Source organism: Sitophilus oryzae, unplaced genomic scaffold, assembly GCF_002938485.1.
Source record: "Sitophilus oryzae breed Bouriz unplaced genomic scaffold, Soryzae_2.0 scaffold_227_pilon_pilon, whole genome shotgun sequence".
Taxonomy (NCBI): Eukaryota; Metazoa; Arthropoda; class Insecta; order Coleoptera; family Curculionidae; genus Sitophilus; species Sitophilus oryzae.
In genome coordinates, this window is record NW_022146782.1 from 4,337,129 (window position 1) to 4,364,388 (window position 27,260).

The window sequence follows — 27,260 nt, forward strand, 5'->3', positions numbered from 1 at the left end:
TTAGGTAATTTGATATTTAAGTAGCTGGGATTAGTTTTAATTAAATAAATATGGCCCAAAATATGGATTCCAGCTCTTCCAATACTAAAGAACCTATAAAGAGTCTTAGGTTTACAGCAGATGACGACTTAGCCCTTCTAAGAGAATTTGTTGCTTGTTGCCCTAAACCCACTGGCAGACGTTGAACAATAAAGCACTGGAAATAAGCACTTTAGCCCTTTAGTTTTAAAATACCTAGTAAACAAAACAATTTAGTTTTAAAATACCTAGTAAACAAAACAATTTCAAAGTTTTAAATTCAGAGTTAGGTTATGTTTAAATAGCGGACGCGACGCGAGCAGAATTCTTTCCGATCCGATAACTATAAATGAAGAGAGTTAATACCAATTCCTCACGTAAAGCGAAATAACACCTGGCCTTATTAACGTCCATGCACGCTATTCGGTTTAGCGATATCTCTCTATTACGCTGTTTATTGTTATTTTACGCGAGTTTATTTTTGCGCACAGGAAATTTGACTCGTTTGCACATCGTCATAAAAAACAATTTTCGTACCACGAATTAGGGACAAGATTTTTATATGTATACTTATAGGATACCTAATCTGTGGTAGAAATGACCATCGAAACCAGTAAAACTTTGAAACTGGTGGATGAGAAAAAAATGTTTGGGTATCTCTAAACTATGAGAAGCAAAATCTGAATCGGTTTTATACATATATTTTATGGATTTTTGAATTATTGACTTTTTGATACAAAAAATTTTATACAAGTATACTCACGTATAAAATCACGGCTACCTTGGAAATCGGCACTATGTCGATTTTTCAGGCTGTCATTTGACAATGACAGAATGGGATTGTCATAGACGAAGGATCTAGGCCCTCCACCACCTCCTTCTCCTTGTAAATCACGTTCTGTCTTGTTGCCATTACTGGAACAAAGGAATAAATTAATAAATCCCATTAAAACACTCAAAACATATACAGAGTGATAATGAATTTGCAATTGATCCCAAGGAACAGACCAATATAATTTCTACGTTAGAATATCTCTAAGTTTGCTTATTTTTCTGAATTTTTTAGCGTTGGTTTTGAGTAGGCATGCAGACGAAACATCGACGGTTCTAAAAAATCGACGTCTACCGTCGATGTATCGATCTTTCACATCAATACATTCCTAGTTTATTGGAATGATATTTACAGATTACATTTAAGATTCGGCAAAATCAGAATTCGCAAAAAAAACTATCTGAGAAGAATAATAATGTTGATGGTATTTTTCGTACCTTAAATTCTTTAGGCATAGCCGTAGAATAAGGGTAAAAATAATATTTTATACAATTTGTCGAATATACATATACATATAACCATATTAAATGTATGTTCACAACAATATACCAAACAGAAAAAATGAGTCAAGATCAACAAGATCAACTCGGTATTCAATGTCAATCGTTGACCCTCGCATACAATCAAAACACACACGCAAACGGTTTGATAGAAAAGGTAAAACGGCGCGTTTTTTACTGCCCTTTTGTGTAACGATTTGCCTTGGGGGAAAAACCACTGTAAAAAACATAATAATATGTTTAATAATAAACATAGTGTAGTATAACAACCCAAATTCGTTCTACAAAGTTGAAGAGGTAATATTTTGGCCAACTATATAAGAAACACTTTAAATGAAATAAAGGAACTAGGGAAAAACTACTGTGAACCACGGAAAACACAAATTTTCCTGCGGAAATGCGTAATTTCCAAATTTCGCACTTTAGAATAACTGAAATCGGCTATAAAAAAAATACATTTTACGTTTTATTTTTAATATTTTTCTGAACATATAAACACAAAAATTTTCCTGCGGAAATAAGTTGTTTTCATTTTCTAAGGAAATTTATTAGACTTTAGAATAGCTGAAATCAGTTATATAAAAAATAAATATATTTTTGTCTTTTAGAAGCATTTACGAATTGAGGAAAATACAAATTTTCCTGCGGAAATAAACTGTATCTATTTTCTGAGGAAATTTAATAGACTTTAGAATAGCTGAAATTAGTTATATAAAAAATAAATATATTTTTGCGTTTTAGAAGCATTTACAAACTCAGGAAAATTAAAAATTTCCTGTGGAAATGCTTGATTTTAATTTTCCATTTTTGTAAGCATAGATACATAAAAAATTATCGAATCTATTAAATACATACACATGCTATAGTCAAAACAAATAAATAAGGAAAAGCTTTAACACAGAAAATTTCAACAGAAAAATAAAATATATGTTTTAGTTAACATTAGTTAAATAATGAGGAAACATTTACTTTACCTTTAATAACCTTCTTTATCACAATAACCGGAATTTACAAACCAAAATAACATCAACGCGTCTCGAATAGTAGTAAAGCTATTACCTAACATCTAATATCGCTGTTATTTTTCTGATTTCCCTCTCCCTAGTTTGTGAATAATATTTTAAAAATCAATAATTTTACTTATGTATACAGAGTGTCTTAAAAATAAATGTTTTGAATTTAAATAAATATGTTTAGACTTTAGACACACTAGACCCAGTAGCACAAATTACCTATAACAGATGCGAAAGAAAGCGACTGCATCGGAAACCGCTCGGCAAACCCGACACGCCTATTGAGTGGTGTAAATACACCAGTCGTTTAGTCCGGAAACCTATGCTGTGTCGTATTCGCTTGCTGGAATGACATAGTGTGTGGTTATATGTTTCTTTTTAAAACGCGTGTAGGATTTTTGTTGAACTTTTGAACTGTTATTTCTAAGTTTTGGTAATTTGTATATCTTATTTAAAATGGGATGCAAATGTGTTTATTTATAAGGAAAAAAAAGATATTTATAGTATAAAAAATTAATTTATTTAACAAAATTTAATTAAAAATGTTACAAAATAGTTACCTTTCTATTGGTTCTATCGGACTTTTTTCGACTATATAAATCTTTATTTGTAAACTTTAATACATCAAATATTTTCAATCTAATTAATCATTTAATGATGTAAATAAGAGGAAATTTCTCACATGGGTGGTCAAATTTTATAGTTTTCATTATATCAAACAGCCTCTGAGAAATGTTTTCAACTCAAAATGCCTTTAATTATGTTTGACTACATCATTAAAAAGGGTGTTCAAATACATCAATGTGATATTTGTCTAAAATTTGCAAAAAAATCCGAATCTCTGGATAACTCGAAATTATTTACCCATTTAAAAGCCTTTGATCATGAAAGTGGAAAAATTTGTTCATTTTATTTACAGGCTGGAAAAATTATTTAAATTAAATTTTGATGAGTTTTGCACTGAAGAAAACGTTCAGAGGCTGTTTGATATAATGAAAACTATAGAATTTGACCACCCATGTGAGAAATTTCCTCTTATTTACATCATTAAATTATTTATTAGATTGAAAATATTTTATTCATTAAAGTTTACAAAAAATAAAGATTTATATAGTTGAAAAAAGTCCGATAGAACCAATAGAAATGTAACTATTTTGTCACATCTTTAATTAAATTTTGTTAAATAAATTAATTTTTTATACTATAAATATCTTTTTTTTCCTAATCACCTACGAGCTGATATAATATGACGAACAATCTATTAAATTACTGCGAGATTATACAGAAAAGTCCACAGACTTCGAGACATAGGAAAATCAAGTCCATTTAGCGTGTGTCCAAATTTTGACAAGTTTTCAAAAATTACAGTTTTGTTTAGACTGACGTTTAATTTCACCTGACTTCTCAGTGAATGATTTCTTTTTAGTGGGTATATAAAATCTAAAATTTACGGCCATGAAGAAATTAAAACTTGGAGCAGTTAAGGCAGAAAATATTTAATGCCTTTGACACTGTCACCCCTGATATGTTATCCAATGTGAGGAGGGGATTTTATGATCGTTTGGGTTATTGTTTAATGCAAGAGGGAGGCACTTTTGAACAATTTTTGTAATTTTTTAAATTTCATTATCCTGTTTTTTTTACCGCTTACCCATTACCTACCTTGACGAACATGGGAAAACGAAGGTCCTTTTCAGGACCACAAATATTTTGATTGAGAAAATTGGTAACTTTTTTTGGATTAAAAAACAAAAGTTGTTAATATAATACCAATTTAAAAGTGTTTTAGTAGTTTTAATACACGCTATGATATAAAATTTATTATTATTATAATGTACATTATTAATACTATTGTTCATTCGAAATGGCATTAAGGCCCAATTGCAACAATGATTTAAATTTTTCTTAAAGATAAGTAGAGCTTCGAATGAGCTGTATTTATATTTACTTTAATATTCACCTTAAATGAGGGAATTTGACTGATACAATTTTTGAATTTGAATTGTTTTTAATGATACTAACAATTTTAGTTCAATTTTTAATAAAAGTTATTTAATATTAATAGAAATCCAAGAGATTTGAAACCTCTTTTAGCGATTTATAACATTCTCAAATGAATTACAGGTGCCCTTATTTTCTATGAAAATCACACAGCTTTTTTTCATAGTCGCTGCAGTTGCTATAGCTATAAAAAACTAATTTTTTAAGGTGTGAAAATTGCGACACACGCTAAATGGACTTGATTTTTTCGTATGTCTCGAAGTCTGTGGACCTTTTGTATGCCTCGATAAAATATATGTTTTAGTTAACATTAGTTAAATAATGAGGAAACATTTACTTTACCTTTAATAACCTTCTTTATCACAATAACCGGAATTTACAAACCAAAATAACATCAACGCGTCTCGAATAGTAGTAAAGCTATTACCTAACATCTAATATCGCTGTTATTTTTCTGATTTCCCTCCCCCTAGTTTGCGAATAATATTTGAAAAATCAATAATTACAGTCTTGAAATGATAATTAAAATGTAAATAAAAAAACATTTTTTACTGATGAATCAGACTAAACGCCAGCATAATTATTTATAATTTTTGTATTACCATGTTTAAAGTAACAATGAATTAAGGTTACACATCAGCAATTGTTACTAAACCAAATTACATGTTCCCAAAATGGTGATGTTTCAAATTACACATCCGTTTTAATTCAATACTTTTTTTATAAAATTCCGAAAAATTTGCCTTTTTTTTGTTCATGTAGACACAAACAGTTAACAACAATCAAATTGTTTAGTAGAGAGTAAAAACAATAATTATTAAATTGAAGAACAATAAAATCCATAATAAATGAAAAAAAAAATCAGAGTTTAATGTTATTATCGTTTGTTGCATAAATGTTTGTTATATACCTATGATATTAAAGCAAAACAATAATTAAACAAAAACAATTTCAATGACTCCTATATAGCGATGACTCAAAATTATTTAATTATATATAAAATGCCACCACGTTCAACAATTGAATACTATTGATTCTAAAATAGATTATATATATTTATTGACCTTTATTATTTCTTTAAGTATCAATTTTGAATTTAAACTTGAGTTTATATTAATATGAAGTGCGTTATGCAATGTCAATCAGGCTCAATGATTATTATTAGTACTTATTAATTAAAAATTGTAGCGTATGATCGAAAAAAAAAACGACGTTCCCTCATATACAGGGTGGCACCTCTCATACGCCTCGGAGGCTCCTAGGAGAACGACAGTTTGTATTGAAATGAAATTTTGTGAACATATGCAGATTAATTCAAAAAAAGTTACATATCAAAGTTGTGGTTTTTGTAATGGAACATCCTATATATTAATTGATTTTCACATTCTAGGAGAAAAATAAAGGTGTGTTTTATAAGAAAGGTTTTTGACATATTATTTAACATTTTCTGGAAATAAAGAACAATTTTTAAATTACAATAAAAGCTACCTAAATTGGAATTTACCCGGTATAACCTAATATGTAGTTAAATTAACTGTTGTACTTTAAATCAAATTAAAACTGGATACAAAAAGTTATACAGGGTGAGACAAAATTAACATTGAACATTGGTCATTTTCAAAAGTCTCTCAGAAATTTATCGTAAATGTTAAAAAAAAATCAATATAATTTTTCTCAAGTTTATCAGTTATACTACTCTATACAGGGTTGTTCACCTCATACGACACGGAGTATGGTAGCTAAACGATTAGATTTTTACAAATTGTAAGTTCTGGGTTCGTTGAAGGACTATTAGAGCTACAATTTAAAAATATTTTTACAAGATACAGAGTGTCCCAAATAAGTTAAAAATATTATAGTTGTATTTATTTAAATGGAACACCCTGTATATTATTCTATTTTTAGATTCTACGATTGAAATAAAGGTAAATTTGACTAAGGTTTATCACACTTAAACCTTACCGTTTTTGAAATATTTTTAATTTTATGAAATTGCAGTAAAAATTTTAAGGCTTTATTTCTCCAAGGGTATCAAAGTTTTTAATACTAAATATTTACTGAAGATTATTTATTGATCAGATATTGTGTTGCTATAATAAAAATTTTACTACCTTATACAGAGTCTTCAAAAATTTATATTAAATAATTACTAGCTTTAAACGGCAATAACTTGTTTAATTTAAATGGAACACCCTATATATTTTACATGAATCACATGCACAACGTAATTGTCTATCAAATTGTATTATACCATTTTTTACCTATCTCTTCAAGTTTTTGTAGAAAATGCATTTTCTTATAATTTAGACCTCATTTATCACTATACCCATGGAATATTGACATTTCAGACTTTTTTATAGCACCATAATGTGTACAAAATGTACAGGTGGTAAATATTGCAAGCCCATTGGCATACAAAAAAAACTATTAAAATTTTTGTAAAAGTTTATACCAAATAAATATACCACCATTATTTGCTACCAAAAACACCAAAAATTAGTTAATTACATACTTTTAAATTGTTTTAATTAATAAATTATTCTAAATAAATGTAGATTTGCCTCAGAAATCCTTATAATAATAAGTTATGAAAATGAATGTCTCTGTTTTTATAAATAAGCATTCGTCAATAAATGAAATAAAATTTATAAGGTGTTACTTTTTACCACACTGTCTAATACACAGAATACACACACAAAATTCAGTTTTTTAGTATTTGGAGCAATTATTACTACAAGTCAATTAATGTAGTTTGAATACTGGCATCATATTAACTGGTCCTCTGTAACAAAAAATATTTAAACAGTTTTTTTTATTTTTTAAGTAAATAAGCGAACTATATCGACAATATTAGTATCTGTACCCTTTGAAAATTTGTTACATCTTTAAAAATAAGCTAAAATGTCAATATTCCATGGGTATAGTGATAAATGAGGTCTAAATTATAAGAAAATGCATTTTCTATGAAAACTTGAACAGATGGGTAAAAAATGGAGCAATACAATTTGATAGACAATTACATTGTGCACCTGATTCACGTAAAATATATAGGGTGTTCCATTTAAATTAAACAAGTTATTGCCGTTTAAAGCTAGTAATTATTTAATATACATTTTTGGACACTCTGTATAAGGTAGTAAAATTTTTATTATTGCAACACAATATCTGATCAATAAATAATCGTCAGTAAATATTTAGTATTAAAAACTTTGATACCCTTGGAGAAATGAAGCCTTAAAATTTTTACTGCAATTTCATAAAATTGAAAATATTTCAAAAACGGTAAGGTTTAAGTGTGATAAACCTTAATCAAATTTACTTTTATTTCAATCGTAAAATCCAAAAATAGAATAATATACAGGGTGTTCTATTTAAAAAAAAATACAACTATAATATTTTATACTTATTTGGGACACTCTGTATCTTGTAAAAATATTTTTAAATTATAGCTCTAATAGTTCTTCAACGAACCCAAAACTTACAATTTGTAAAAATCTAATCGTTTAGCTACAATACTCCGTGTCGTATGTGGTGAACAACTCTGTATACACAATTTTATAATTACACCAAAGACATTATAAAGATAGACCGAACATCTCATTCATAAATACTCGTTGGTAGTGTATCAAACATTCCAATGTGTCAAACAAAGACAGAAGAGACAGAGAAGTCTAAAATTTCCGACCCCGGCAACCGAGCCGGCAACTAGGCGCATTTGGATTGTTCTAATGGCCAGTGGCGTATCGTTTTTGGTACGAATTTAATTAGTAAAGTAAAAGTAAAGTAATTAGTAAAATTTTTACTCCATATTAATATACTACATTAACACTTTTTCGTTAGATGAGTTTTGTTATAAGGTCTAATATAATAATATAATTAATATCCCACATATACTTATGTTGAAACGTTAGTAGGTAGTTTTCGAAAATCGCTCCAATGTCGATATTCAATTTAAACTTTCAGTTTTGGTGGTTGGTTACTTTTCTTTCAATTTGTTTTTTAGAATATGGAGGCAATAGTAAAGCATATTTTAGACATTTTTGTAATCATAGGTGGCCGGAACATATTTTCAAACTAAAGTTGCAGATTTGCCATTAAATTTCCATTCCAGAAATACCTAGGGTTGCCACCTGTCCTTTTTTGAAAAGGGCAGTCCTTTTTTGGAATAACTTGTCCTTTTGACTTTTTTGACTTAAAAAGTCATTTTTAATTACCTATTTTCCCTGGGAGAAGAGAGACCTAGAACTTCCCGTTTAATCTCTTGAGAAAATTACCTACAGCAAACAGAAATATTCTTTTCGTCCAAATTTAATAGAGGTGTTATAAAACTTATAAATAAATTTTTCTTGTTTAGAATAGGCAACATTATTTAGAACTTCCCGTTTAATCTCAAATGATAGTTTAGGTTTTAGTTTTACCTTTTTTTATCTTAAAAAGAACTTTTCAAAATTAGTAATTAGTAACGATTTAGTTAGTTTGCAATCGATAGCTTCCTGTGAAGTACTGTGTAATAGTTGTTTAATCTTGTATTATTAATAACTTCCTATACCTAAACTCAATATTTATTTTAATGAGAAAATTGTGTTTTTTTGAAAATATAAGACAAGATTTGACTTTCGGTCTTCTTCTCGTATTATGATGGCTCTGATACGAGGCAATTACCTTTTAGTCTCTCAATAGAGGGCATTTATCATTAAAAGTATTAAATCTGTGTGCTACAGTATGGGATTTCTGTCGTATAATAATGAATATTACGTTTATTTACAAATCCATTACTTATGTAGCTTAATCAGAGACAATCAAATTTTAGTTAAACGTCCCAATCTTCATGAACTGTATTAAGCATATGTATTGCGGTTTGAATCACCCTGTATGTTGACAAAAATATTTTGAAAATGTGCGTTACAATGACCCCGATCTTATGTAAAGATTGAAATAAAAATCACAAACCAAAAACGTAATAGGTAAAAAGCTTTTTTGGAGGCCTGGGTTACTCTGTATATAGGTATGTATAAAACTAGTAGCCTAAGAATTATTTACAGTTCGTCCCATTCTAAAAAAAGGTAAACACCCGTACAAATAACTCTAGGAAAAGGTATTTGTATTGTACGGTGGTAAAAACTTGTCTAAACAAGACCGAAGGCGCAGATATAAGATATAATAAAGCAATAAAATGTAAAAAAGGACGGGTAAACACCTTTGTTTATTTGTTGAGCAAAATCCTTTAGAATATCGTATATAATGACCAAAATATGACGCAATTTAAAAAAAATGTCACTTTCTGGCATATAATAAAGTTTCAAATATATGCAACGTTTATATTCAAATTTGTTATGATCTACAACAGTTAGGTAGTAATTGAGACGAATTATAATTCAATTACCGGCTACTACGTTCTTGTTTTAATAGATCAAAATTCAACAAATATATTTAGAAATTATTTTAATAGTGAGAGGCTCCCTTGTGGGACGCCTATGTATGATTACGGCGGAAACAATACCTACCTGTGAAAAGACAAATTCGGGTAATTTGAGCTTATTTTTCTACACATTTGACACTGTCCTACCATATTGAAAATTCGCAGATTCAAAAGTATGTTAAACAAAATCAAAAACTACTGAAAACCACTGAAAAGTTCACTTCGGACTTGATTCCGACTTGAAACACACCGTAAGCTAAACGTAGTACGCTATAACGGACCAAGGGCTGTCGCGAGGGGTGGTGGGACGGACGGCTCATTTCATTCTGGAAGACTAGCAGCGACGTTGCCAATAGTTCTAGACGTTTCAGCGCTTTAAACAGTTAACACGTCCTTTAATAGTAACACATATATATCCTCTGGTTAATAACCATATTATTACGCATACTTCTTTAAAAATAAACTATTAATTTTATTAAGAAATTGAGATTTATTGATATCCGGTGAAGGTTTTAAAGTCACCTTTTCTGCAAATCAAACTAAGTAGATAGGCGCAAATTTGAGATGTGGCAATGTCGCCTTCTCTATCTCAGTTGGTTTTTACAATACGTAGTCAACCTCCGATTGTTTGATCGGGTTAAAATGCACAATGTGATATCTGTTCTTACTAAATCTATGAATTACACTGTTCTTTATTAATCAGATATCTACTGTAAAAATAATTTACAATCCTCAATTAACATAGATACGTTTAAACAAAGCTGGCGTATGAAAAATAAGGCAAAATTTATGATATCATTTAACAATGGATGCAGGAAGAAAAGTAATTTATTTTTCTCAATTCATTTGTTGTGGGAAAATAACGGGAAAGTATTATAGATATCGATATAATAATAAATTACTAGGGTAGCCAGATAACAATAAAACATTTTTTTCAATATAAACAATATCAAACACTTACAAGTCGGCCTTAAGCATGCATGACTATGTAAATAATTTGAAATAAGTGCAAGGATAACACATTATTCAACACAAATCAATGGACTTGATAGATATAGACTATAGATTCATCTTAAGGTTCATTTAGATTTGCCACTATTAACCAACCGGCCGCACAGTGTAACGAAAACTAAAATAGTGGGACATTGGCATTTTTTTTCAGTTATCACTATTCTTGCTGACATTTTTTGACAGAAATTAAATAATACGACTAGGAATTTTTGCTACAGGGCGAAGAGTAAAAAAAGGCGTAATGGAAGGTCAAAAACATACGAAGTTTTATAAAAGGACTTTACAGGTATATTTTTTTTATTTACGAAGAGTTTATAGCTTTTATGGACCAAAAACGTTATCAAATTACTGTCGAACAATCATTTATCTCCCGCTAATATGTCAAAACTCAATCAACATTCCTAAATATTCAAATAATCAGGGATAAATTAGATAAGACTGCAAAACTCAAAGAGAACGCACAAGTGGCAAATATCATTTAACAGTATTAAATAATATGATAATATGCGAAAAAAACGTATTCAACTTTAACAAAGGAAACCATAATACACACCTCACAAAAAATTTCGCAACACTTATATTTTTCGTAGTATTTATTCTTGAAACGCTTCAAACATTTTTATGTGAAAAACTTAAATCTAAGGTCTGCCTGAGTTATGATATACTTTCCATTCCTTAACAAGTTGCTATTAATGCAAATAACTTTTGAGATTATTGTTAACCAAGAGAACTTAAGAATTCTTTGCAGTTTTCCAAATTAATAAGTGATGCGATAATTTATGTGGGGTGTATATTAGTCCAAAATAACATAATATGTAAGGCACTTACATAAAACATGATTTTTAAGCATTCTCAATTTCTTCTCCATCCATGGGTGCTTTGGTCGCAGATGTGAAAGTAGAGGATCTGAATACCCAAGCAGCATTTGGACGTCGGGACAACGTTGTGTCACGCGACCAAACGTCGGGGCGCAACGTCGGCACAACCTCGTGCCAACCCTAGTCTGCACTAGTTTGGAGAATAATTTTTGGGTCGAAACGACGTTGGATACCGACGTTGGCTAGAAGCCTAATTTAGTACAAACTGCAACGTTGTTTAAAATCCTAATTCACAGAAATACAAAACTAATATGGCGTCTAAGTCGCGTTTTATCCTAAATTGGGATAATTATAGTAAAAATATTATATTTATAATTTAGTTAGAGACATATGTCAGATGGCAGTGAAGGAAAACAAAACAAAAGTATTTAAGTGTGGAGGATGTTTGAAGATCATAATTATTGAAACACTTTAACCGACTCTGTAACTCGTTACCCAAGGTAAAAAGTTAAACGCAAACAACTTTATTGATAAATGTATTGTTTCTACTTTAAAAAATACTAATGGGCCTTGAAATTAAAGAAGTTTTAAAAATTTTCTTGAATTTTTTTTTTAGTAAAATGAGAATAATTTATTCGCATTCGAAAAAATTGTTTCCGCGTATTTTTTAGGGTCAAATATTTCAAGTTAATGTATTCAAAAAGCAGGAATTGCTATTTTAAGAACGAAACATTTTCTTATTTAACAACATGGCGGCTTTAACTTTGTTGTTTTGGAGATTAAGATGGAGTAGTTCGAGTAGTCGCATACTGGACTAATAAAGTCGCAGTTCGGCCTTAACAGGTAGTATACTAGTCGCAAGATTGCCTAATTTAGTCATTCTAGAGTCTAGCTTGTGCCGCCCTCTATAATCTAAATAAACGAGGAAGTGTCGGTAATATATGTCGATGTATATTTAAATTTAGTTTTATATGTACCTTTCTTATGTCCCATTTTAATTAAGTTTTTTTTTTATAAAAACAAAAACAGCACTGAACTGTCTGACTGAACAGAACAATGAATTGAAAATTTAAGATTTAAGGTTATGGTTCAATACAGTTGCAAAAAGGTAGTGACTCTACGTCCTACCAACGTAAGAATAAGGAAATCTAAACAACGTTGGAATTAGTAAAACAGACGACGTTTGCATAACGTTGGAATAGGTCCTGAAACTGACGTCGGAAAACTCTATATTATCCAACGTTGTAACTACGTTGTCCAAATCACCTAAAGATCACTTAAGCAAAAAAGGTTACAAGACAACGTTTATTCGACGTCGCAGAAGCTTCTACTTTGCTGTAGTACTAGTCCAACGTCGGCACAACGTTATAAAAACGTTTAAATTTATTTTAATACCGAAGGTAGGGAGCTAACTATTTTTTGTAACTAATCCAACGTTGTGTTTAGTAAACATGTGGTCGCAAGTCGTAAAAATGCTACTTGGGTATATCAATAAGTTGTGCAATATATCTTCAATAGTTTGGCACCAACAATGATGCAGCATTGAGGGTGGAGTGTTAAATACATCGAAGAAAATTTTGCCGGTTTGAAAAAATATTCTCTTGTTGAGATTTTCTGAATTGTTGTAAGCTGTCCCCCACCCCAATGTGAGGATGGTTCCTCGCCCCTAAAATAGCATTCAGTATGTTCATAGCAAGCGTATAGCTTTTTCAATAAAGAAATTATAGCACAAAAAATTACGGATAAAAACTACGGTCGAATCAATGGAAAACGTAATTATTGCCGAAGAAATTTATTTTTTTCTTCCAGGTTCGGATCTAGGTGGATGAAATTTATATGTAACAGTATACTAGAAGGTTCACTCTATGATATTTTGTATATACATATAACCTTGCGCGAATGTAAGCGTTTTTTTGAAAGTCATAATAAACATGTAGAAACTAGACTTGAAAAAAATTGGGACATTTTTTTCAGGTTTGTTGTTGGTAAAAGACCTCTCTTTACGGAAAAAATTGTTGGAATTGAACAACACAAGGAAACTTCTGAAAATAATAAATTTCATTGTATGAAATTTTTGTACAGATTTGGTAAATTAAGGAAACCATAACGTTATCCCGCCATAACTCCCCGACTAAGAGGTCAACTCAAGTAATATCTCACATGGTGGGGCTCTGGGATGTCCTTTATCCATCTATATAAAAAACTTGATGAATTAAATTTTTTGTTTTTTGGGCTAATGTCCCGCATTTCCCGATTTCGTTACACTGTGGGCCGCCTATGTTAAAAAGCTAAATAATGCATTTTTTATAGCGCGATTTTTAAATTCATTGTTACCAACCATGGACGTATTCGGCGCCGTGTGACTAACTGGAATTTAAATTTCCCGCTGGGGATTCAGGTGGTAGCTCTGCTGTAAAAAATGTCAAGTTGCCACATTTATTTGTTTATTTCCTGACACTGTCATTCGTTTTGACACTTTTGTACTACGAGTTTGTGGTTTAAATGAATTATGTTGTGATACTTTAAACTTAAACATTTTTACTAGCAGACCTTGTAGTCGAACATTGTTCTTTTTTGAACCTCTTTTAGTGTGAAGCGTACAACATAGCTTAATAGCCGTAAAAAAACTCGTCGCAACTTTATTAGAATATTTTGAACGGGAAAGCGGTAGTAATGGTTCTTTATGTCCCTTAAGTGTTGTTAAAAAGGTGAGTTTTGTTGATGTAAATGATATAACTGTGTATATATTTATAATTAATTTATTTTTTTTTCCTAAAATATTTTGATTAAAAGAAAATATGTAAAAGTGGGCAACGCTGTGCCGGTCAAGCTTAATCACGTGACTAAAAGCTTATTTGATATGAACTATACCTAAAGCGGCCCATACATTATCAAACAAATTGCGCAACAAAGCGATGCGCAACGCTGCGTTGCACAACTGATTCAGCGGTCCATACACTATCAAACAAGTTGCGCAACAAAGCTATGCGCAACGTTCCGTTGCACAACTGCATCACCCATGCACTTAGTAAAATGTTGATCAAACTTGTTATTAAAAGTTGTGCACTGTTTGAGAAACAATCATATCCTCAATTGCCATTGCGTCAATTATTATCATATATACCCTAGATGATGTCGATGATACCAAAAAACGAAAAAGAAAACAAAGAATTTGGATGAAAGAACTGAAATATTGCACAACGAAGCGCAACACACACATACACTACACAACGCGTTGCGCAAACACTCCTGTTGCACAAAAGAATTCAAACATTCTTGAACCTCATCAAACAATTGCGCAACGCATCAAACACTACCATACATTGGCAGCTCGTTGCGCAACAGCCTGCGTTGCGCAATTTGTTTGATAATGTATGGGCCGCTTAATTTATGAAAATAAGTATAGAGTATACTATATTTTTAGAAAGCTCATCACAAAACCGATAAAATAGAAAAATAATATGGAAGGTATTGCATTTTAAGCAACATAAGTTTGGGTGAGAAACTTTACGGAACTTTCAAATGCGCCCAGTATTTCAGCTAAGAGGTCTAGGACAAATCTTTATGTAGCATCTTTAGGTTCATAAAAATGTAGCACAGTGATTTGAAAACTTTGCAAAACACACGAGAATGGGATACCCCTACATCAAAAACATCTTAAAATTAACCACAGAGAGCAGAAGAAATGTTTCATACGATTCTGCATTTTTTTTTCGATTAATTCGATAATTTTTTTTTTCAAATTTGTTGCGACATTTTTGGCTCACGCTGTATGTTACACAATTAAAGTTAATTGACTGACTATTAAAATGCCTATGATAGGGGGTATTTTTTTGAGCATTACGAAACGTTTTACATACTCAAACCAGGAAATGGACTAAGGTTTTTTTTGTAATAAACGGATAAATATACATATTTACAATTTTTTCCCCGTATATATGTATACACGAATGTTTTGAATTACATTTGCATATTCAAATGTACTACCCACGCAATTTTTTGTCTATTATGCAGAATTTTTCGAATTTTATTACAAAAACAGTTAGTGGTGATTTTTTTCGCCAAACAGAAATGGAGAATACTTTCTCCATATAGGTATTTCAAATAAAGAAATGAATACACATATGTCTATGTGTAATGGTCTGTTGCAAAATGGGTATATTCCATATATCTTCAAAACGTTTTTGGTAAATTGAGTTGTAAAAATTCGTCAAACTTTCTAAACCTTAAACCCCGTCTAGACGTCGCGTTTTACAGGTCAGTCTTACCTGTTCAATCAAAACGTATCATGTAAACGGTTTGGTGCCTGTTTTAAATATCTAAGTTTCGCATGCACACGACATGAATGACAGTACACTTGTTCGAATGTTTTTTTCTTTAGATAAAGTGGCATTCTATTGTAATCGCAAAACATTTTGCGATGCACGTCAATAATATTGACATTGACACTAAAGTCTATAAACCCGACTAAATAAAATTTTGCCAAAAATGTTTAAATTTGTCGTACAATTTAAGATATCGAGCAGCTCTACATTTTACTTTATAGAGCAAATGATTGTAACAGATATTTTGTTTAGATTATTAAAGCTGCAGAAATTCAGCAATGTTGTCCTTTATTATTTGACAATTATCTTAGTGTCAGTCATTATTTTGTATAATATCGAATCTTTGAGAGTAATTTTCCTTTTTTTTGTCTATTTTCATAGTATTTTTTCAAGAATTGCACTTTTAAGCACAAACAGTTCTTTTAAGAACTAAATTTTCGAAATTTGATTCCATTTTTTTTCTGTTTTTCGAAACATTTAACACCAAATATAGTCTGTGAAACGAATAACTTTGAATTTGACAGTTCCCGCGGTCTTTTCTAGTGTTAATTTTATTAGGTTAGCAACTTGCGGCCATGCTGAAGCAATATGCCGTCTCTAATAGAACAGCCTCGGAGCGAAATTTATGACGTCACACTAGTTAGATATTACGGATTAATAAGTATGTTGTAGAATACATGGAAAACATAATTATTCCTCGTATTTTTGGTTTGTATTTTAAAAATGATATAGTCATGAAATATACATAATTTACAGTTAATAAATACAATATATATATATATATATATATATACCTATTTATAGTAATAAATACTTTGGCAAATAAACTATGACAGTTACAAATGCAACAAATACACACAAAAATCACAACCTACCAAAATAATAATAATATTATTAAATAATTTATAATAAATACATCACTAGTAGGTATTGAATGTTTTTTGTTAAATTAGATCGATTTTCAAACCTCAAAATTTAAAATATATTTTACATTTTACCCATTATCTTATGTCCCTATTTATTATTTGTATATTGTAAAACATTTGCTGAATTTGTATGGTTCATAGTTTATTTGCCAAAGTATTTATTACTATAAATAGGTATATATATGGTATTTATTAACTGTATATTTTGTATATTTTATGTAAACTATATCATTTTTAAAATACAAACCAAAAATACGAGGAATAATTATGTTTTCCATATAGTCTACAACATATTTATTAATCCGTAGTATCTAACTAGCGTGACGTCATAAATCTCGCTCCGGAGCTGTTCTATTAGAGACGGAGTTGGTCTGATATTTAGAAATGGCAAAAGCTGATGACATTTTACTTTTGACAATTATGACATTTCGTGTTGATTTTTGGAAGAAGAGGAAGAACTGTCACTTGTTCTGTTATCTTCCTTTTCTATTTCGCGAAAGTAAAAAAGAGTTACTTATCTGATTCGTTCAGGTACTCAATTTAAAGAATATCAGTAACTTTTTTGGTAGAGGGATTTTATATTTGCCATGTTGGTAAAAAATAACGGTCAAAATTCAAAGTTATTCATTTTATAGACTATATCTCTGGAACAAAACATGTGAATCTCAAAAACGATACCGTTTTGGTAAAGTACACATTCAGCGCTACAACATATTACAAAGTAAGCAAAATCGATTTTCCAAAATTTTTCGAAAACATTCCTCGGTACCCCCCTGTCGATTTTGTCAAAAACCGAAATCTCTCAGATCGCAACTAAAATATACCCACTGATAGTTCATTTTATGTAGAATTGAATGCTGAAAACCGTTTTCCGATATCCCTTACAGATTTCGAGTTACTTGAGAAAATATACAAAAGAAATATTTTTTTCTGTTTTTCGAAACATTTAGCACCAAATATCTCTGGAACAAAACATGTGAATCTCAAAAACGATACCGTTTTTGTAAAGTACACATTCAGCGCTACAACATATTACAAAGTAAGCAAAATCGATTTTCCAAAATTTTTCGAAAACATTCCTCGGTACCCCCCTGTCGATTTTGTCAAAAACCGAAATCTCTCAGATCGCAACTAAAATATACCCACTGATAGTTCATTTTATGTAGAATTGAATGCTGAAAACCGTTTTCCGATATCTCTAACAGATTTCGAGTTATTTGAGAAAATCTACAAAAGAAATATTTTTTTCTGTTTTTCGAAACATTTAGCACCAAATATCTCTGGAATAAAACATGTGAATCTCAAAAACGATACCGTTTTTGTAAAGTACACATTCAGCGCTACAACATAATAAATAATAATGAATTAACGATACGCCACTGTTTTATGACAAAATTGAAGAAACTAAACTAAAACTAGTTGTAGTGAACCCTAATCGACATTTGCTTTCGGAATATTCACAAAATATCGATTTTGGGCAGCATCTTGGCAAGATGGCGGCGCCGCACAGTGGGGTATTTGACACAGATAGTTGATCGAAATTTTTTTATGTAGACCTTATATAAATTATTGCTATTTTCAATTAAAGAGGAAATAATATGAACAAAATAAAGGATAATTTGTCGATTCTAAAAAAAAGAAAGAAAAATCACTGTTCCAGTGTTTCCACGGTCAATGCCACTAATGCCAATAGTAATATCGCAACTAATACTACTAATGCTACGACTGATCCGCGAGCAATGCCCAGACCACTAAAGTCGCTACTAATGCCAAATTGTGCTATACTGATATAGTCTGTCCAACGAGAAGATCCTTGACAGTGATAGATGTGTCTGTCATTTTAATTTCAAAGTAGTTTATTTTATTTTACAAAGAAATAAGTTGGTACAACTGGAACGCATAACAGGATATATTTAAAATTTGATTGACAAGATGACAAGTGATTACTTCAAAATATTGTGAAAAAAGCTGTATAAAACTGAAAAAATGTAATCGAGTTATTTTATTTAATAAAAACGGTATGTGTTAATACAAAACAAACAAGAACAAGACGCTACATACCAAAAAAATATAAAAAAGAACTATTATTTACTTTCAAGCTTTATGAAACTACCCGCATTTATGATTATATTTATCAATATAACTTATGTACAAATACAAATTTGTAATATTCCACAGGAATAAATAAAACAACATAGGTAAATAAAACAAATTATTTTATTAATAATAACACCTACCAAATTTTATACCTTAAAGGTTGATTAATTAACTTTAATCTTAATTTTTTTAAACCAGTACCTTTTGACATTATTTTTCTGTAGTACTAAAATCCATTATTTACCTATCGTGTGATGTCGATATTTTACAGCAACTCCAGTTTTTAGTATGTGTTTTAGTTTGATCCTTCTACCATATACGAGATGCACTTATCTACGACGAAATGGTATACAAACTTTATCGATGGCAACTTCATTGGTGTATAAGACTTTCTGCCTGGGCAGCGAGTATTAACCATAAACTGTGCTCTGGGTCTACAGTTAATTTTCACTCGATTTTTCCTCCACTTGACTTCAAAAGACACAAAACACACGTAATAATACGAATCAAAATGCATCATCTTCCAAAACGCAGGGTATTTAACAAAAGTTGACACAAAATTATAACCTATAATTTGGCAAGACTTTGACAAGCGTCAAAAATGACAAAAATCTAAAGGCGAGTTCATACGCATCGGCGTCCGTTTGTCGTTCATCGTTCCGTCAAACCAATAAAATTGAAATACGATCTGTCATTTTTTAAATAAACCAATAAAACTGGTTAAAAACAACAAGACACGACGTATGACGGATTTATATTTAAACCCATCCATAGATAACTTTAAAATTATTAGAAACTTTTTTTAGTAAAATAAATAGATTGGTATGGGACGTCATCTGCTTTTCTTCTGTCATCGTCTGTCAAAATCTTACCTGAGAAAAAAAACAGAGTATAGACAATATGAAAAGTGAAGAAACTATACAGTTTCTTCACTTTTCAAACTACATAGGTATATCTATTTTACATAAACCCGTGATTAAAATTTGAAGAAATAAATGATTAGATGCAACCCAGTTTTTTATGTCTATTTTAACTCTTTGCAAAATACCGATCACACCCACCGAATATCTAATTAATCACACTGTCAAAAAAGAAACACAAAAACGGCGCCAAAAGAATTTTGATTGCGCTCTGTAATCTTTTTTTATGGGTTTAATTAATATTCATCTAATTAAATCAAATTCTTCGATGGTACATTATTCAAAATGGAAAATTTTTGATGTATGTAGAGATTTTTTGTGTTTCGGAAACTTCCAAGACACTTGTAGATACAGGGTGTGTATATTGTTTAAAACCAGCTTAAAACTAGTAATGTAGGAATTTTTCAATTTTTTTTAGCAAGAAAAAATTCGTAGACGTGTTTCTGGGGTCGAAATATACAACCCCTAAAAATAGATTAAAATATATAAATATTTAGTTATTAAAAACTAGATTAGTTTAAAACTGTTCTAACAGTCCAGTCCAGGTTAAACAAAAACTCGTTTTCTAATATATTTTGTTGTATTTTTCAGTATTAGTATCTTTATATTTTTGCTTGCTCTTATTTGATTTGCAAAAGACCTAGAGTAGCTTTTTACAGCACTACCTTGCTTAACAAATTGCTATTGAATTGATAGACTACAAGAAAGAAAAAAGTTTTAATAAATGGTATAATGCGGAAATTCAGGTTTAACAATAGCACTCGCTAATATTGCATAAAAATTACGGTTTTTGTTTTATCGATATTGCGAATTTTATTAAATATTTGCAAAGTTTGTAATCTGTGGCAACTGTAATTATTGGTTTGTCATTTTTTTCAACTATGCCAGTTTAAAGCCTGTCTATACATTAATAGAAATAAGTAAATATAGAGGGTTTATACAAATTTGTTTTTGTAAAATCATCACATTTCATAGGAATATCAGGACATATAATTTTAATGTCTGTCTGTCTGTCTGTAACACAATAACTCAAAAACCGCTAAACCGATTTTAACCAAATTTGGCACAAAAATACTGTGGCACCCGAGAATCGGGCCATTAGTTTTTGGTGGGGGTGGGCATTTGGTAAAGGGGTATGGGAGGGGGTTAAAAATTTAAAAAAATCGTAACTCCAAAATTACAGTAGCTAGCGAAACGCGGTTTTCAATTTAAGATTATGAATAATATTTGCAAAAAACTTGTAATAACATCAAAATCTGTCAAAGTCGCAGTTTTAGAGATTAAAAAAATTGGAAAAATTCCTTTACTTCGAAACTAAAAGAACTGCCTACAAACTTTTTATTAACATATTTTGTTCAACAAAATTATTTATTTGCACAATGAAAAAATTTCGCACTAACTTGTTTTCTAAAATCTATAGACTCGCAATTTTTTTGTAAATTACTTTCTCTTTACTTTGTGATAGAGTGATAAACTTACAATGTAGGCCCAGAACAGCAAATAAAAATACACACATATATTATAATATAATACATATATTTATTCATGACACATATATCTCTATTCATTGTTAGCGAGAATGAATATTGTAAACTTTCAAAACCAGAATTTTCTTTTTCTTGTTTTGACACTTCACTTTTCACTGAGAGACAGTTATACAGGGCGAGTTTTAAATGAGTGCAAATTATTTTTAGGCGTAGTATATGTATATCGATCCCAGAAACATAAATTATAGTTTCTTTTTCGCGAAAAAATATTTTGAATTATTTTGGAATTGTTATTAAAAAATATTTGGAATTTTTTTTAGAATTTAGTTAAAAAAACATAATTTCTTGATAATATGGCAACATAGGTAACTAGTGGATAAAATTTACAAGAAATAAAACCCAGAAAGATCCAGTGGTTCTCAAAATTTTAGCAAATTTTTTGGAAATTTTCGAAGTAAAAAGACTCGATTATTTTGGACTGATTTGAAAAACGATAATAACTTGTTTAATTTAAATGGAACGCCCTGTATATTTTAGGAGAATCAGATGCACAATTTAATTGTCTATCAAATTGTGTTATACCATTTTTTACCTATCCCTTCAAGTTTTCGTAGAAAATGCATTTTCTTATAATTTAGACCTCATTTATCAATATACCCATGGAATATTGACATTTGAGATTGTTTTTAAAGATGTACCAAATTTTTAAAGAGTACAGACACTAATATTGTTGATATAATTCGTTTATTTCATTAAAAAAATAAAAAAAAACTGTTTAAATATTTGTTAAAGAGGACCAATTAATATGATTCCAGTATTCAAACTACATGAACTGACTGTTTGCGTTGATTAATAATAATTGCTCCAAATACTAAAAAACTGAATTTTATATGGGTATTAGACAGTGTGATAAAAAGTAACACCTTAAAAATTATATTTCATTTTTTAATAAATGCTTATTTATAACAACAGAGACTTATAATTTATGAGTTTCTTTTTCGCGAAAAAATATTTTGAATATTTTGGAATTGTTATTAAAAAATATTTGGAATTTTTTTTAGAATTTAGTTAAAAAAACATAATTTCTTGATAATATGGCAACATAGGTAACTAATGGATAAAATTTACAAGAAATAAAACCCAGAAAGATCCAGTGGTTCTCAAAATTTTAGCAAATTTTTTGGAAATTTTCGAAGTACAATAACTCGGTTATTTTGGACTGATTTGAAAAACGATAAAGAGAAAATATGTTTCTTTTATCGTGATCTACCAGTCCTGGAAATATTTACACTTACTTAAGACTCACCCTGTATAGTTCATATCAAATAAACTTATGTCACGTGATTAAGCTTCACCGGCACAACGTTACCCACTTTTACATATTTTCTTTTAATCAAACTTCTTAACAACACTTAAGGGACATAAAGGCATAGTAGAAGAAAAAGAGTAGTTGCACTCTCCCAAATATTTTCTGCCAGTTTATACAATCTGTCGAATATCGGCAGATTGCAGAGCGTTTCAGTTGAGTCGACCTGTGAGGTTCGAGCGTTGTGTCCCAGCACAGAGACGGATTGACAAAAAATGAATGCCTTACTGTGTGCTGCTATTGATTGCAGTAATAATTCAAAAAATTGTGCTTTAAGTTTTTTTTGAGAGTCATTTGTGATCATGTTTTTTTCCAGGTTAATTTTCTCATGACTGATTACTACTTAATAATTTGATATTATTTTCATTTAAACCTCAATTTTTTATCCATTTTACTTTTGACAACCATCCCTTACTTGCTGTTTAACGAACTGCAACATCATTGAACAAAAATTTGCTAGTACCGAAAGTACCGAAAAAAAACTGGAAATCCCGGTTCCTTAGAAGCATGGTACCGAAATTGCCGGTTCCGAAAAACAGCTCCGGTTTCGGAAACGCTATAACGTACCATAACCGTGAATCGCCCTATACAGGGTGAATCTTAATTAAGTGCAAATATTTTAGTGGTAGTACAGGGTTGTTCACCACATACGACACGGAGTATTGTAGCTAAATGATTAGATTTTTACAAATTTCAAGTTTTGGGTTCGATGTAGGACTAAAACTGTAGGATTTAAAAGATACAGAGTATCCCAAATAAGTAAAAAATATCAAAGTTGTATTTTTTTAAATAGAACACCCTGTATATTATTACATTTTTAGTTTCTACGATTAAAATAAAGGTAAATTTGATTAAGGTTTATTATACTTAAACCTTATCGTTTTTGAAATATTTTCAATTTTGTGAAATTGCAGTAAAAATTTTAAGGCTTCATTTCTCCAAGGGTATCAAAGTTTTTAATACTAAATATTTACTGAAGTTTATTTATTCATCAGTTATTGTGTTGCAATAATAAAAATAATACTACCTTATACAGAGTGTCTAAAAATTTATTTTAAATAATTTCTAGCTTTAAACGCCAATAACTTCTTTAATTTAAATGGAATGCCCTGTATATTTTAGGAGAATCAGATGCACAATTTAATTGTCTATCAAATTGTATTATACCATTTTTTACCTATCCCTACAAGTTTTCGTAGAAAATGCCTTTCTTATAATTTAGACCTCATTTATCGATATACCCATGGAATATTGACATTTGAGATTGTTTTTAAAGCAACAAATGTACAAAATGTACAGGCTAGTAATATTATCGTTTTTAGCAAAACGATAATATTACTAGCCCATTTGTATGCAAAAAGAAAACTATTTAAATCTTTATAAAAGAGTATACCATTAATTAAATATAACACCATTATTTCCGCCCATTTACTAATTAATTACATACTTAATTGTGTTCGTTAATAAATGATTCTAAATAAATGTGGATTTGAGTCAGAAATCAATATAATAATAAGTTATCACAATTAAAGTCTCTGTTGTTATAAATAAGCATTTATTAAAAAATGAAATATCATTTTTAAGGTGTTACTTTTTATCACACTGTCTAATACCCATATAAAATTCAGTTTTTTAGTATTTGGAGCAATTATTATTAATCAACGCAAACAGTCAGTTAATGTAGTTTGAATACTGGAATCATATTAATTGGTCCTCTTTAACAAATATTTAAACAGTTTTTATTTTTTTAATGAAATAAACGAATTATATCGACAATATTAGTATCTGTACTCTTTAAAAATTTGGTACATCTTTAAAAACAATCTCAAATGTCAATATTCCATGGATATATTGATAAATGAGGTCTAAATTATAAGAAAATGCATTTTCTACGAAAACTTGAAGGGATAGGTAAAAAATGGTATAACACAATTTGATAGACAATTAAATTGTGCATCTGATTCTCCTAAAATATACAGGGCATTCTATTTAAATTAATGAAGTCATTGGCGTTTAAAGCTAGAAATTATTTAAAATAAATTTTTAGACACTCTGTATAAGGTAGTATTATTTTTATTATTGCAACACAATAACTAATCAATAAATAAACTTCAGTAAATATTTAGTATTAAAAACTTTGATACCCTTGGAGAAATGAAGCCTTAAAATTTTTACTGCAATTTCACAAAATTGAAAATATTTCAAAAACGATAAGGTTTAAGTATAATAAACCTTAATCAAATTTACCTTTATTTTAATCGTAGAAACTAAAAATGTAATAATATACAGGGTGTTCCATTTAAAAAAATACAACTTAGATATTTTTTACTTATTTGGGACACTCTGTATCATGTAAAATTATTTTTAAATTGTACCTCTAATAGTCCTTCATCGAACCCAAAACTTACAATTTGTAAAGAGCTCATCGTTTAGCTACAATACTCCGTGTCGTATGTGGTGAACAACCCTGTATATTTTGACCCGAGAAATATAAGGATTTTTCAGCGCAATTTTTTTTTTGAAAAAAAAATCTGGAAATGTTTTTAGTGTTTTTAGTTAAAAAACATAATTTCTTGATAATATGGTAACTAGTGTTCAGAACCGGAAATTCCCGGTTCTTTCGGTACCTTCGGGACTCTGTAACAATAACTAAAAATATTCTTTTATTATGTGAGAGTAGTGATGCTATTTCTCATTATTCTTGGTTCTTTTCTCTTTTGAAATTTCTGTAATGTTTATTAGCAATTATTGAAGTTTAAATGTGTTGGTCAATGTATTAGTCATCCAATGAAAATCATCTAACCAATATATTACTACAAAACAAACACATTAATGTTAAAGTTAAACTTGTTTTAAATTTAAAAAAAATTGTAGAAAATCTTTGAAATAGATAATAATAATGTCATCATATATTTTTTCCGCATTTTTTTCAGTCAGAAGATTTTCAGATACAGAAGAATTGTTACATACACGACGAAATGTGAAAATATTCTGTTTTCAAGCAACTTTTTACTCGATGATCAATTTTTTTTTATTTTATTTTATTGTGAACTCATATTTTTCTAAATACCTCTCTGTGAAACTACGGCGAGTGCCACGACAATACTTTGCCTAGTTATAGACCACGACTATACAGTACGTCAGTGGTCACGGGACGTAAGAACAAGGTCATATAAAGTGGCAGAAAAAGAACAAAGGATTTGACAAGGAGTAACGCTACTAGTTTCCTTATACTATGATAAAGAGCCATTACTACCGCTTTCACGTTCAAAATATTCTAATAAGGATGCTATGAACTTTTTGCAACGGCTATTAAGCTATCTTGTACACTTCGCACTAAAAGAGGTTCTAAAAAGAACAATGTTCGACTGAAAGTTCTGCTAGTATTTTTTTAAGCTTAAAGCATAACAGCAAAAACTCGTAATACAAAAAACTAAAGTGTCCAAACTAATGATAATATCAGGAATTAAATAAGTAAATGTGGCAACCGGGCATTTTTTACAGCAGTATCTAGGACCACAGCTTCCTAGGACAATGCATTAAAAAATTAATTTTATACATATTTGTATATTGCGTAATATGTTTATATTATTTAGTGTTTATTTTTTTTTGGTAGCATGGTTAGCGAAACGTCCAGTTCAAAAGCAACGTGTTTTGGTGTATCGTAGTAAATTAGTGTTTTTTTTTTATTTTGCTGTACTATAATAATTGTCATTAGGAATAGTTTCCAACAAAAAAAGTAAGTGATTCTGATTTATAAATTGTAGCATGTTTATCTAAAACTCACCTATTCTTATTATATCTTCTAGATTCTAGAAAAATTAGGAAACACAACTGAAGAATCAAAATATAACAGAAGTAGCTAAAACTTTAATTTAAAGTTGATAAAACGGAATTAACTATTAACAGCTGAGATTTTAGTTGCTTTTCCCATTCTCTTGACTAATTTCATTTTCAGATATTTCGAAAAATAGATCATTGTTTATTTTGGCAGAACTTACCTCAAATTCGACACTGGATTATCTTTATCAAACACCATTTCAGACAACGGAAAAAAGTCTTATTTTAACCACCGGGCTACAGTTTTGGTACTACCACAAAGTACTTTATAAATAAAACAATTAAAATAAAATGTAACCGAATTATAACTAGGAGACACCGGCTCACCGGTAGGTTGTTCGATTTGCACTGATTTTTTTCTGATTCTTTTTGTTTACGTCGCTTTACCGGCCGGAACCACCGCTCGTCGTGACTGATCGGGGTACTATCGGTACTATTTACAATCTGAGCGGCATTTTGTTGCCGGCGATCACGTGACCGGCGGTTTGACGATGTGCCAGCATCGTCCAGACGTTTATTCGCGATTGTGGAGCTTTTTTTCGAGGGGGTACCACTTTGGTGGTACCTAGAATTGGTATCCTTTCTTTAAATTTATTATTCCATATAGTAGGGGAGGCTAAGATGGGGATTTACTCGAGTTTCGTGGGGACCTATTCTATTGGGAAAATCAGATGCTAAAAAGCAACA

At 29.9% G+C, this 27,260-nt stretch overlaps 1 protein-coding gene across 1 annotated transcript in view; it reads right to left on the reverse strand.

The window, feature by feature from the left end:
• The window catches only part of LOC115884338 (sodium-independent sulfate anion transporter-like), a 49,264-nt gene extending 22,220 nt beyond the window's left edge, over positions 1-27,044 (reverse strand). The window contains exons 1-2 of the mRNA XM_030902891.1: positions 26,735-27,044; positions 782-933 (exon numbers count right to left, since the gene is read on the reverse strand). Coding sequence (XP_030758751.1) covers positions 782-933; positions 26,735-26,772 — 190 coding nt within the window. The 5' untranslated portion in view covers positions 26,773-27,044. The remainder of the gene's footprint in view (positions 1-781; positions 934-26,734) is intronic.
• Positions 27,045-27,260: the final 216 nt, after the last annotated feature.